General features: G+C 36.9%; 1 protein-coding gene across 1 annotated transcript in view; it reads right to left on the bottom strand.

Annotated features, from left to right (window-relative positions):
* Window positions 1-15,118, bottom strand: part of SMC1B (structural maintenance of chromosomes 1B) — a 32,348-nt gene that overhangs the window by 16,623 nt on the left and 607 nt on the right. The window contains exons 2-9 of the mRNA XM_041129583.1: window positions 13,619-13,807; window positions 12,954-13,066; window positions 11,579-11,782; window positions 8,592-8,732; window positions 7,387-7,469; window positions 6,175-6,382; window positions 3,284-3,469; window positions 813-992 (exon numbers count right to left, since the gene is read on the bottom strand). Coding sequence (XP_040985517.1) covers window positions 813-992; window positions 3,284-3,469; window positions 6,175-6,382; window positions 7,387-7,469; window positions 8,592-8,732; window positions 11,579-11,782; window positions 12,954-13,066; window positions 13,619-13,807 — 1,304 coding nt within the window. The remainder of the gene's footprint in view (window positions 1-812; window positions 993-3,283; window positions 3,470-6,174; window positions 6,383-7,386; window positions 7,470-8,591; window positions 8,733-11,578; window positions 11,783-12,953; window positions 13,067-13,618; window positions 13,808-15,118) is intronic.

Genomic DNA, 15,118 nt, shown 5'->3' with positions numbered 1-15,118 from the left:
GGTATTATTACAACTGATCAGAAAAGGAAATGAAATCAAGTAATTTCCTAGTATTAGGAAATTAATGAGACATTTGTGTATACACTAGCAACTTGGGAGGTTATGTCTGGCTCAGTAGAGCTAAACAAGCAATGTGATAATGAAGTGAAGCGAACCAGCTCATTTGTAAACAGAAAGTGTAAATTGTAGTAAACATCATGGGTGTTTTTGTGACTTAACTTGATTCCAAGTAAACATGATTTCACACTCAACTTAAAGCCACTTTAGTCAATATTTTAAAAGGTTTACCAAGTACATAAAAGGGCTTTACAGACTGTCCAGAGCAATAGAGATATGGACAAGACAAACAAACTGCAGGAGGAGACAGAGAAGCTTCCAGTCCTCAACACAGTCTATATCTACAACTAAGAGATTCTGTCAGATATTTTAAAGAATTTTTGAAAGCATTTCTTCATAGAAAAGCTAGCAAGATAAAGTTTGTATTTTTAAATCAGACAGTTTTAAGAACAGGACTATCCCTCCTTCCTCCTCCTCCTCTTCATCACAAAGACCATACCAACAAACATACTAGGACACTAACTATCCTCTAATTTGCCTCCTTTTCCCAGGAAATCACTTAAACGTACTACCATACAGAGGAAAACATAATCATGTGACATATCTGGGGGTTTATTTATGTGGGAAAAGACTAGACAGCGTAGTACCATTCTGTGTTTATCTGCAATACTTCATGGGATGCTTATCTAAGATTTAAATGGCATCAAATACATAACTGCAATGAAAAACATATGCAACAAAATTAAGCTTCTTACTTTCAACCTTACTGGTCCATCAAATGCTATTTTTTTTGCTTCTTTAACTGTTTCACAGATCAAGCTATTCCCACTCACAAACTGAATCACTTTTTTCAGTGGAGCAAATGGAGTTTGTACAACATCCACCAACATTTTAGCTCCTTTTATCTCTCTTAACTTTTCGTTGATTGGTTTAACCTGTAATGCAAACAAGCAGTGTTTAGAATCCATGCTGTAATAGCAAAGCATGTCTAAATCTGAGTGGTCTGGGGACAGGATGTACAGATCAACAGAATGGGGGTCTCAGTCGCTCTAAGACTAGAAACAGATCTGGTTTTCTTATTCTCTGTATGCAATAGTCCTTAAATCTGTATAACCTGTTTCACTGTGCATGAAATGCAAGCACATTTATACATGTAGCATGGGGAATAAACACGATGCAGTTGCAGGGCTTCTTGGGATCAGGGAGACATGGTGGGATGGCTCCCACAACTGGGCTGTTGCAATGGAGGGATACAGGCTCTTTAGGAAGGACAGGCTGGGAATACGAAGAGGTGGAGTTGCCCTACACATGAGGGAACAGCTGAACTGCATGGAGCTCTGCCTGGGGAAGGATTATGAGCCAACTGAGAGCTCATGCATAAGGATGGAGGAGAGAACTGGTAAAGGTAACATTGTAGTGGGTGTCTGCTACAGGCCACCTGACCAGGAAGAACAAGGGGATGAGGCCTTCTACAGACAGCTAAAAGCAGCATCCCATTCACAGACCCTGGTCCTCATGGGGGACTTGAGCCACCCCAGTATCTAATACAGGGACAACACAGCAGGGCATAAGCAATCACTGCTTTCCAGGAACTGCCTGGATAACCTCCTCACCCAAGTGACAGAGTAGCCAATGAAGAGAGGTGCTCCAACCAGGAGAGGCTTGCTGGAGATGGGAAGGTCAAAAGCAGCCCTGGCTGCAGCAAGCATGAGAGAGGAGTTCAGGATCTTGAGAGGAGGGAGCAGGGCAAAAATCAAGTTCACAACCCTGGACTTCAGGAGAACAGGCTTTGGCCTCTTCAAACGTCTACTTCCTAGAGTCCCATGGGATCAGGCCCCAGAGTGAAGAGGGGCCCAAGAATGCTGGTTAATATTCAAGGATCACCTCCTCCAGCCTTAGGAGCAATCATCCCAATGAGCAGGAAGTCAGGCAAAAATGCCAGGAAGCCTGCATGGATAAACAAGTTGCTCCTGGCAAAACTCAAACACAAAAAGGAAGCATACAGAAGGTGAAGGCTGGGACAGGTAACCTGGGAAGAATATAGAGGCACTGTCTAAGCATGCAGATATGGCATTAGGAAAGCCAAAGCCCAACTGGAATTCAGTCTGGCAAGGGATGTCAAAGAAATGGTTTCTCTAAGTACATAGGCGAGCTGGTGATACAGGATATGGAAGAGACTGAGGTACTGAATTCCTCCTTCACCTCCATCTTTACTAGCAAGACTGGCCTCCAGGAATCCCAGGTTCCAGAAACTGGAGGTAAAGTCTAGAACAAGGAAGATGTATCCTTGATGGAAGGGGATCAGGTCAGGGAATGCTTAAGCAAACTGGACATACATAAATGCATAGGCCCTGATGTGATGCAACCACCAGTGCTGAAGGAGCTGGCTGATGTCACTGCAAGGCCACTCTTAATAGAATGATCATGGTAACTGGAAGAGGTGCCTAAGGACTGGAGAAAAAACAAGTGTCACTCCTATGTTCAAAAAAGGGGCAAGAAAGAGGACCCAGGGAACTACAGGACAGTCAGCCTCACCTTGATCCCTGGGAAGGTGAAGGAGCAACTAATCCTAGAAACCATTTGCAGGCACATGAACAACAAGAAAGTCTTGGAGGAGTAGTCAGCAGGGATTCACCAAGTTCGTCATGCCTGGCCAACCTGATAGCCTTCTACAATGAAGTGACTGGCCTGATAGATGAGGGGAGAGCAGTGGATCTCATCTACCCAGACTTCAGTAAGTCTTTCAGCACTTTCAGCACTGTGTCCCATGAGATCCTTATTGAGAAGCTGATGAAATATGGGCTGGATGAACACAGAGTGAGGTGGACTGAAAACTGGCTGAAGAGACAGGCCCATAGGATGATGACTGGTGGCACAAAGTCCAGTTGGAGGCCAGTAACTACCCATGTCAATACTGGAACCAATCTTGTTTAACATCTTCATTAATCATCTGGATGATGGGGGAGAATGTACTCTCAGGAAACTTGCTGATGACACAAAACTGGGAAGAATGGCTGATATGCCAGATGGTCATGCTCCCATCCTGAGGGACCTCCACAGGCTGGAGAAACAAGCTGACAGGAACTTCATGAAGTTCACCTCCTAAGTGCTTTGCCTTAACACTTAAGCCTATTTTAGTTAAGCTTAAATAAGCCAACATCAAGATTTACAATTGTATTAACTTGAGATACATTCCTGATGACAGGAAAAAGAAAAGTGTACTTACATCAAGGTAATCCAAAGCAAGAAAAGTTTCAGGTTCAGCTCGTTCTTGTTTTAGGAACCGAATGCAATCTCTTGCTGTTTTTTCAGTAGCAGCAACGATAGCAGTCATGTATTTGCCAAATACCTTGGTAACAGCAAGCTGGTATTTTTTATGAATAGGATGACACAGGTCGAGCAGTCTTCCAAACTGAAGATAAAAATATAGAGAAATATTAATATGTTATTTATCTATCAAATAATATTTCCGCATACAAGATACTGAAGTAGTAAGAGGAAAATGTGTTGCATAACTACCAGCTGCACTCTTACAATGGCTGTACATCAGAAAAAAATAGAAATTGTAGCAGTCAATCCAAATTGCAAAGTATGCTTTCAAAATCTGAAGGGATTTAATTTTTTCCTCGAGGTTACAGTTACATATCTCAATGTTTTACTCTGATTCTCTAGCATACACCTCTAGAAGTATGACAGAGTGACAATAGCAAAGTTAGCTAACCATCTTGTTTGGAGAGAAAGAAAATATCTAACACACAGTAAGATCTTTGAATGACAATAAGGTCTTAAATAAATCAAACTGTTAACTGCAAAATGGTAGCAAGAGAGGCACCATTCCAGTTTCAACCCAAAAAAAGAAATGTCTGCTTACTTTAACAGCATGAAAGGAATAAAAACTGCTTTTCGTGTACTGCATAGTCCAAATAATCAAGCCTGTTTTGCCATATATTGAAATAACACCTCCATAGATAGGAGTAATTAGTTCTTTGCTGTACACACTCCCTAAAGATCTTTTGTTCCATTTCTGTAATTATAGGTACAGTCAAGCTTTCCATGAGCGATTAAAGCTACTAATGCACATTCTGAAAGTTATAACCTGTGAATTCATGCAAGAACAGTTTTTCTGCTTGTTGATTTACTTTCCTACCCTTCTCTTGACAAATTTTTTTCCCTTTTCTGAAAAACAGTAGAAGCGAGGATAACACCACAAAGGTCTTTATTTAGTTTCCTGGTTTTCTCACATGGTGTCATCTACTTGGATGTTTCTATCTGCAGCTCAGACACGTGATGTTTCAGACATGCAAAACACTACAGAGGATCTACATACTTTCAGACACAGGCATTTGAAGTCCAGATGGAATGCCAGATTTCTGTAAAACCAAATATTGACACAGCCCAACTGAATCTGTAACAATAGCAATCTTGCCAATTAAAACTACCAATGTAGGAACACCATTTTGAAGATTAAATTGTAAAAACTATCATCAGCTGCAAAATTCACTTTGTTGATCAGACAAATCCATGAAAATGCATACGTCACTCATAATGCAGGAATCACATTGCTGCACAGCTATTCCATTATCTAGAATGTTCACCAACCATTACAAGAATGTTTTGACAGAAAAACAGAAGCTTTAAAATGGATCTAAGAAGTAAACATTTAGAAGCAGTATGCCATTTTTTGCCTATGAAATCCAGAAGACTGACACCAAGATTTCCTCCCGTTCTGCCCGAGTACTTAGTGGACTACCAGATGATGAAATGTGTCATGACCCTTCCATCCTGAGACTCTAACTTGGATTGTGTTCAGTAATCTGGAATTAGTACACCAGAGTGGAAGGAGCAGCTCAGAAGCAATGCTGTTGTCTCACATGCTGGTGTTGGAAAAACTATTGCAGGAACAAGGGTAGCTGAAGTAGATACTGTTAAGACTTTCTGTAATGGGAGAGTTTATGTAACCAATTTGACTTATCTAGTTTTCATTTGTTAGAAGCCATCACATCTGTAAATACTCTTAAGTCTGCAGCTCCTAAAGCTAAACAACAGAGAACATGCTGAATACCATCTCTCCCCTAAGTCAGCATGGTATCAGCAGTCTGATCCAGTTCTTTTCAAATAGTGACACAATGCAAAGAGTGAGCAAAAAGAGATATACCAAACATTTTTTTCATTTTTTTGGAACGCCTTGTTAATATGGATGAAAAAAATTCTGAGTAACAGCTGAAGAGCAAATTTCTTAAATCTCTTGAGAAAACAACAGGATCAGACACTTGCCAGATTCTGTGGAGGTTTTGCAAAAGATCAAGAAGCAAAAAACAACAGAAAACATTTTATTTTTTATGTTCCTATAGCAGCAGTAGGAAGCAGAGATATGTCGCCTTCTAAACATTTAAAAAAAAAAAAAATTCCCTGCTTGTACATATCAACTGACTATATATGACTACATATATCAAAAAGGATTGATTATACTGAGACATACTCAGAGACCAACTATTCAATTGATTAGAGTTATTTAGAAGTTCTTATCTGGAATGGCTCCCAGTGTTGGAGTAAATATTTTTAAGTGTCAAAAAAAGGTGCCTTGTAAAACAATGTCTGCTGACAATTCAGAATCAATACACAAAACACTTAAATTACTCTTCAGTAATGCCACTAAGTAAAAGATGGTAACTGATAAGCAAAGACAGACCAGTTGGTAACAAAAATATCATGTACCGAAGCAAAATTGTCCTTTGGAAGAAGTATTCTTTCTGGAATAAATGGTCTCACAGCTAACCTTCCCATTCATTTGTTCAAAATAAGTAAGTCAAAAATATGTTTGAGGACAGAAGAAAACAAAACCAAAACAATAAACTAACACCACAAATATCACACCAGATCAAAACTATTATTTGATGCAAGCAGTAATCTGTCTATTTCTGGAAACTGTGAAAAATGATGACAGTATATGCTACTATTCTTTCAGTAATACTATTTCACCAAGTACACTCAAGCAAGCATAAAGTTTAAAATAATATTCAAGGCAGTCCAATTTATTCCAGCTGCTTACTCAGTCTAAGGCAGAACTCTTAAATCTTAATTCTAAAATAAGGCATTTAAATGAGGCCATTCAATTACCACAGAATCCGGATACAGTCTTTTGAGACTTTCCAGGATCTCTGCTCTCATTTGCTGACGCCTTCCTTCATGGCAATCAATTTTGGCATTCTGTAGTTCACCAACTACTTTGTTCAATTCTTCATTGACTTCAGCCATTCGTACTGTTGAATTTTCAATTTCCTTAGTTAGCATTTCCTCTTGCTGTTTTTTCTCTGCTAATGATTCACTTTGAAGGGAAGCAAAAATAGGAAAGCAATTTACTCCTTCATTTATACAAGCCTTTAGCTTATAAAATTAAAGTCATTCTGCAGTCATAGACTATGAAAATCATTAAAGATTTTAAGTATCTATAAGAAGCTGCTTCTTAGACAAGTTGCATTCTATAGTATAAACTATTTTTAACATTTCAAAATTGAGCTCAAGTGAGAGTTTTTGGCTGTGAAACATGCAACCATACTGTTTCAACCTCCATCAAGAAAAGGTCTGATACTGTAAAACTAAGGACTGAGAATTCTCATGCAAAATTATGACTCACTACACAGTTACCAAAGTCACTAAGGCTCTTCCACACTCTACTACAACTACTTAAAGTAATTCTGCATTACACCAATCACAATGGGTCTGCTGCTCCCTGTCCATGGCAGAACTTTGTTCAGTACACACAGCAAGCATTAAGCCAAAGCACACATTACAGAGGCACAGGAAAAGATATGTTGGGAAAAAAATCTCTGGAGATCACCTACTCTGACCTCCTCCACAAAACACAGGCTAATGCCAAAGTTAGTTCAGGTTGCTCAACGAAGGGCTTATATACCCTATTTCACGAAGAGTAAAAATCAGGTAGAAGACAAGACCCAGGAAGCAAGAACTGAGCTGTACTCCTAATACTCAATGTAAATATTAACTGCTTCCTAGAGTAGCACAACTACAGAACTGCCCTGTTCTCTCACTCAGAATTTGTACACTAATAGCCCCACACCCTACTTGTAGTAACATAACTTGCACACCTACAAGAAATCAGAAGCAATTACAATACTGTTTCAAAAAACATACTTCCTACTTTATTCTGACAGCTAAAGTACCTGAACTATTAATTATAATTAGTAAGAATTCTAATTCTTATTAAAATTTGAAAGAACAGAAAATAACTAGAATTAGAAACCTGCTATGTTAATTTGAAAATATGTAATAAGCATGAAAAGCTAATTGGATTTCTTTTTTTAAACATACGTGCATATCTTGGCATATTCTTCCAACTTCTCTATTCGTTTTTTATGCTCTTCTATCTGTTCCACAGTCTGTTTTATGTTTCCCTATGCAATCACAAATAGCATGTGTTAAAAACAAGACAGAGGAATACAACAGTTTTATAGCATGATATAAAGCTCTTAATTCAGAAGAAGTACGGAGATAGATATTTTCTTCCTTGCTAGTATTTCATGCTGAAGTAATAGCATCTCTTTTTCAATAGTAGATGCCAAATTGCACCATGAATAATAAAGGAAAATTATTTATCAAGGCCATTACTGGATTTTTCACGTTCGGCTACAGTTCAGAGAAAACCTCTTCAGCACAAAGAATCACAGCACCATCAAAGAAAATAACTTTAAACATAGTTTTAGTAAGTCATAGGTTTTAAAACAAAAAAGGTGCTTTTCTTGGGCTGAGATTACTAGAATCTTCTTCCCCAAGAAGAACATGTGAAGAAGTTGACATAGAGATTCCAAACTGACAGAAAAGCATTGTACTAAAAAACAAACCAACACTGAAACAAGTATTTTTAATTACTCAAATTGAATAAAAATACATTAACTAAAGCAAATTAAAGGGGGGGAAAAAAAATTGGGCATGGTGACCAAGTCATAGTGAAAACAATTACTTATTTTATTGTTACATGTTTGGATCTGCAATGATAAAAGACATCAGAAACAAAGTAACAGCAGTGATCTGTATTCACACCAAACACCCCGCCTATGAAGTGCAATAAAAGAGTGGACTCCAAGGAGGTTTTTCCAGCTACAACACACATACACATAACTGACCTTAAAAACATCTCAGCAAAAAGGTAGCTGCAATCAAAATAAACCTCTAAAGAGTGTGAGTATCATACAGATATACAACAGTGGTAGGACATCTCAGAAAGAAAAACTGCACTTACAGAAACAGGAACTGATTACAGTTAAGCATATGTTCTAAAATACTAGAGCTTTCAAAACCAAACCCTCAGTGTGGGCCCACACAACCATTTTTCTGAACAAATTTAGAAACCATTTTGCTAAACCTGTTGCAATATGAAAACTGAACTAACACTTGCAATGTATCTCCTTTGCTGAGGATTTGTTATGTCAAAGCATTTAAAACATTTATACTGGGGGGGGTGGGGGGTAAAGAAACATTTTTCTCCTTAAAACATAATTCTAGCTTGATACAAATACCTCAACTTCTTGTTTCTTCTTTCGATTAAGTTTCAGCCTTTCTTGATCTGCTTTTTCCTCCCAACGAAGTGTTACTAGCTGCTGGGTTAGTGTAGCTACTTTCTTTCTTGCTATTTCCTTTAGCTCTTTATAGCGCTCCAACTGGACAAACAAACAAAAAAAAATTAACTCCACTGTAAGTGGAAAGATTCATGTTGTTACAGCCTCAATTAGTAATTGCCTACTTTATCATACTTAAGATTATGAAACCACCCAATTATCCAGAAGACCTAGCTATTAAACTGCATTATAAAAAGTTGTATTTTATTTGAGAAAGATTCAACCCAAAGCTTACACTTAATGTGCTCGTCTGCGGTCTTGTTTCAGACTTCTAATGACTCTTATGTTTCAGGAAAGTTTATAAAGTTTACAGTACTTCACAGTCCATCTTGAGGTTAACCCTAAGTTTTTGCACAGCCCAAAATTAGTGCAAGTTTTGGTATTTATAATTACAGCATTCTCATGTTCTTTTTTTTTTTTTTTCCCTTTCTTTCTTTTAAAGGTAAACATAAACATTTTAAACAACCCTGCAAAGTTATGACTAACTGACCAAATGCCACTGAAGTGCAGAGTAGGAAGATTCACAAACTAGAAGAACAATCCTGGAGGTTCTCCATTAATTGATCAGAAACTACTTTAAGGAAGGGACAGTGGAGAAAAGAAGCTAGCACTTAGTTTTAAAACTAAGTTTTAAAACTAGTTTCTGGCCATATGGTTGCAAAGATAGCTTCTTCAAATGTGAATTTACTGTAAAGTGATGCAGTCCTTTCCTTCTAAAATAACTTAAAATAGCTTGTAAGTGAGCTACCTCAGTTTTAGATTGACCCACAGTAGATGGTATGTATACTACCAAGTCTTGTTTCCATTTTTGTCGTCGTCTTGTTTTTTCCTCATTGAAGACATATTTCTGTACCTCAGCTCACAAACCGTTTCTCAAATACTACCCTCTCACCCTGAAATCCTACTGGATCTTTTCTATCCTATCTTCCCACAATGTACTTATGTGGGCTTCCATGAAGAAGGGAAAAAAACCCCAAAAACCACCAACCCCAAAACACCAAACCAGAGAGAACAACCTAACCATGGATAATCACATGTAGCTATAATCCTAATCCACAGATGACAGTTCCTGTGTGCAACCCTTCTGAAGTTTCCATCAAACTCTTCTCAACTCCCTGTTCACTAAAAATTCACTGCTTCATCTAATAAGATTATCTTCTCACATTGCTTAGAAGATGCACGTCACAGCCTAGGAGAGATGCTTACCATTTCCAGTCTCACACTGGTGAATTTATAAATAAATCTCTATGCAACTTTCTCTCTTATGCAATTTACTTCCAAGAAGTGTTCCACACTTGGAACTTCTGTGAGATCTGACTTCCTCCCCCTCCCCGCCCCCAGAAAGGAGACAGCCCACTCCCAAGAGGCTGCATCATCATTTCTCTTCATCCAATGAAACAGTCTCTAAATAAAAGTTACAATTTTGGTTTTGTTTGAGCTCAACAGCAAGAGATCATTAGAAATTACAGGTTATTGGTGAAACAATGGTTCCTCTGTTGTCAGTGGGGATTTTTGGACTTCACTAGCAAACAGTACTTTTTGGCCTCCCAATTCACCTGACTTTCTCCCAGCTCAATAGCTGCTGCTCTCTGTAGTATCTCCTCTTCAGCTTTCTTCTCAAATGCTCTCCATGCCTTCTCAATATCATTCAATTCTATCTCTAGTTCTTTTACGTTCTGCTTTTCCTTATCACAGGATTTCTCCTTGTCCCTTAGAGATTTTTTAGACATTTCTACTTTCTTGATTTGGTAGGAAGTGTTTTCCTTGGCTTTTATATAGAGGGCTTTCTGCTGAATCAGTGATGCTTCCAGAGTCCTAAAAAAATAAAACCCAAAGCAAACAAAAAAACCCCAAGCAACCAACAACCACAAACCACATCCAAAACAACAAAACCACACCAAAAAAAAGAAAAAGAACAACCCCTTCCCAACCACACATGCAAACAATCAGTTATCAACTGCAAGGTTACATACCCACAGGTGATTTTTTTTTTAAATATCCACTGAAAATAGAAATTTAAGAAGTGAAGCATAACCTCCTAAAAATTTAATAGCAAACAAATATTTATATAATGAAATTATTGACAACCTGGGCATGGTGGTGGAGGTGAAATCAATGTCTAGATATTACTAAAGTAACTGCTACAAACTGAATTCCATAGCCTTGGGGTATCACCCAACTGCTTTAACAGGAAATACATGCCTGCCAAGCAATTCCCAGTGCAGACTATGCTTTAACTCAAGTATCAGAGAATCTGATCCGAAAACCTACTTCATTTCTCTTTCCATGTGCTGTTGGTCTCTGTTTAGTACACCAAGCACTTTTTTCTTGGCTCTGAATGCATCTTCTGCTGCAGAAAGAGACTGTCTCTTGATACTAGTCTCCTTATTCTTTTCATCCAACCTTTTTTTCACAAAGTCAATATTTTTTTCATTGTGATAAAGCTGGAAAAGCTGCAGCTGAATCCTTTCTTCATCCAGTTCCTTGAGAAGCATCTGGTAATGGTCTGCCTACCAACATCAAAATTTTATTCATGATTTATAAAAAGGATTTTTAATCATTAAGAGTCTAATTTCAACTCCAAATTGATGTAAGATGATGGACCAGTAGCTGTAATTCCAGTAACGTGCACTAGTCATAAAACTCAATGTGTAAGTCAACAATTATACTGGCAAAACTACACTTTCATTTATTTACATTTTATTACATGTATTCCTCAACCCTTTTAAATTATACCAAGTTATTATATAGTATATGATACTGAAAAAAAACACTAGATGAAAAACAGAAGTTTGTGGGGTTTTTTTTTAAGAAAACCTGTATTTAAGTTCATAAAAGATGTAAAATCTGAGATCTTAACATGCAAAAAAGGAGTAACTTTGAGTTACCTCCTCTTTCTCTATCTTTGCTTGTTTGCGTTCAGCTGCAACACTTTTTTTCTTGTTATAATTAAACTGCGCATCCTCTTCTGCTTTCTGCATTTTCTTCTTTTTTTGTTCATAGTCTTCAGCATATTCCCATGAATTACTGATTTGTTCAAAAAGTTGAGTTCTCTCCTTCGGCTTCTTCATTGCAATTGATTCTACTGTTCCCTAAAACAAAGTTGCAAAAAAAATGCAGCACTGTAGATCATTATGTTGTCTAGTGAATTTCTTTAAGAGCATATAGTAGAGATTTATCTCTGGATATATTTATGGTTAACAGAATTGCATGGAAATACTTTTAGATTCAAATCCAAGGAAAAGTTTAGTACCAAAAGGAATATCACCTAGCCACCTCAGTTAATTAAAGGACATCACTAAAAGTTTTAGAATGTCAGATATGGTCTATGAAAAACACCTTCAACCTAAATCAACCTGCACAATCCATCAATCAGTGAGCATATCACAATGACAAGATTAAATCTTGTTAGCCTCTTTAAAGGAACTGAAACTCATTTTCACTGAAAAACAAACTGTTCCCCTCCCCCACCCCAGTATTTCAAAAGCAAAACAGCTCAAATCAATGCACTAGAAGATTACATAACTGCCAGAGTTAATGGGCACACAGTTTTTGTCCATGCATTAGCTGCTCAAATCTTCACAGATCTGAAGGAGTTACTATTTTCAGGCAAGTGTAAGAAATAAGTTTCGTGATTTTTATTCTATTTGTATAGTGGGCAAATGCCCTCATCATAGAAACTATTATCACAATAAGAATGCACATATAGGGTTTCTACAAAAAGAAAGAATCAGTTCTTCCTTGGGAATTTGCCACAGCAACTGTAAGGAAGACAATCCTGTGAAATATATTCATTATAAGTATATGGCATTTCTGACCCATGTTGTTAAATACTTGTGAACTAATAACCCAGTACAGTTTTCAATCCCACAGTCTTAATAAAAAATCCTGTAAGTTTTCATGCATCTTGACCAACAGGAGTGTTTTAAGATAAAATTATGTTTTCCTAAATATAACAATCCTAGAATTTAATACACTAAACATTTATAAATAGAGACACACATTTTCATATATACTCTGAATAACACAAGTACTCAATTTCTTCCAGATTAGCTTCTGTCTTACTAGTGCACTCATGTACACACAAACCCCATTATTTCTATTTTGCAGTCTTGTAATTCTTCACCAAGGTGAGAAAAAAAAAAATGTATTGGGTTGAAATTAGCTAAGGGTGCCCTCTTTTCTGTCAAATAATAAGTGTGTACTCCTATGAAATAATCATAAAGAAAATAAAAGCTTCTAAGAAGTACCTTAAATGCTCACCTGAAAAATAAGACAATTCCTAGCTTTGACAAGTATGCCTACTTTTTCAAGCTCAGATATGTAAGTAGATCGGCTGACAGGTTTATCATTGAAAAAAAATTCAGAACAACTACCTAAAGGAAGAAAGGAAAAAAAAAAAAAAAAAGATTACTATAAAATGGCTACAACGCAAAGTCTGTAAGAAAAGAACTAGTGGAACAATTTAACTGAGCGATTTCCTCAAAGAAGAAAATAGATTTCAATTACTCCCTTAGTCATTTCAATAATTTCATTTTTCTGTATGAAAATTCTAGTTGCATGCTTCCAAAAGGTATTGACAGATGCTTAAGTGCTCATGCCTGCAGCTAGGTCAGACCCCATTTTCTAAAGCCTACACCATCTACATATTCCAAGTGAATATCTACAGATCAATGTACAGAGCAAAGAACATGTATTAATCACTTGTTCAGTTTTTTAACTTTGCCCCAGTATGTTTTTTCATTTATAACACTTGGCTATCAAAATGCTACTGAAGGACTATAAGAAGTATTGCAATACTCATAGCCTTAATCCTCCGAAATATGCAAGAGGGTTAGGCATTTGAAATTCAAAGTTGAATATTCTTGGTCTCCATTTTTTTATACATTAGACAACAGAAAGCACATGCAACAGAATCTCCTACCTACCACGGATAACTCTTGAAAATGTTTTTTCTTCCCCATCTTCTTCACAATATACTATCTTCACACTAGCTGTAGAAGAAACTGGTTTTCCAACATGCGCTCCATGAATAAGTTCTCGAACACTTTTAACTCGCAAATTAGATGCCTTTTCACACATCACAAAACTAACAGCATCCACTATGTTGGATTTTCCTTAAAAAAAAAATTAAAAAAATTGCTTTGACATGGCAGAAATGGAGGCATTTGATTAACAATTAACTAAAAAAGATACAAAAAAGCAGAAGTCTTTATTAATTCTACTTCTAATTCTGTATTTCATTGAGACAAAAATATTGCACATAATGAAGAAATACATTTCTAAGATGTAACACACTGGCAGCAGATAATCGGCCTGTCTGTAATAAAAATCATCACAAAAATGATTTGTTATTTGTTCAGCCTCGTTGAACAAATTTTTCTTACCCAGGCATCTCCAGAGATCATTACTTAAATTGAGTGAGCAACATCATAATCCTTACTTGGTAGTTTCCTTCATCTAATGCAGCCAGTGAGGTTTGCTGCATAAGCACTCCATCGCATAACTAGAACTTTTCCACTGCAACTCCAGTGTTCTAAAGAACACAAGTACTTTCCCAGATCCATTAACCACAGCAACAAAGTTATCTGATCACACTCCTTAGACAAAAATTCTCTTAACTGAATCCTCTTTTTGTTTTTCCCCTTTAGTCTTGAGCGTTTCTGTTGACAGCTTAATTATTTCCTGCCTTCAACCTTGCTACTTCGGCAGTATTTTGACTTATTCTCCAAAACATCATGAACGGAAGAATACTAGGGGGAAAATAGATAAATACTTAATTCAGAGATTACACAATATTCACAATTTTTCTCCCCGGATTCACCTATAAAATGTATTCGGAATTAACTGGAAGAGTACCTGGAAAAAGCATCCATAATTTTGAGACTTCCCAATAGGGAACAGTGAGGATAGGATGATAAGGAATATGATCATAATGCTAAATAATAGTTACTTACATTCATAGATCTCACTTGATTAGATAAGTGAAGAAACAACAGGATCTAAAAATCTAAATCATAAACTAAATTATTAACAGACTGGGGAAACTAAGACCAAACGCTAAGCCCATCCTTGTGGCTCTTTGTTAGGACAATCCTCACCTCCTATCATATTGTTCTTTAGCAAATAGAAGATGAAATCCCATTTGTTGAATGGAGCTTTCAGAAGAAGTGAATCAAATTTTAAAAAGTTCCAGCATCCACAGGATAAAAATGTGGAGTCACATCTACAAACCAAGGCTCTTGTGAGCTAAACTACAAAGCAGCTACCATGCTGCAAAGCTACTATCTCTTTCCCAGAGGCATTTACACATATGGCAAAAACCACAGACTCAAATCAAGAAGCATCTTTCCATTGCTACAGTTTACAACCCAGAGTATTAAAGTAAACTATCTTTACGTGACCTCAATAAGCTGAACTACAAACTG

Source organism: Aquila chrysaetos, chromosome 17 (assembly GCF_900496995.4).
Source record: "Aquila chrysaetos chrysaetos chromosome 17, bAquChr1.4, whole genome shotgun sequence".
NCBI classification, from domain to species: Eukaryota; Metazoa; Chordata; class Aves; order Accipitriformes; family Accipitridae; genus Aquila; species Aquila chrysaetos.
The sequence above is the reverse complement of the archived record's forward strand: the minus strand, read 5'-3'. Positions and strand labels throughout refer to the sequence as shown.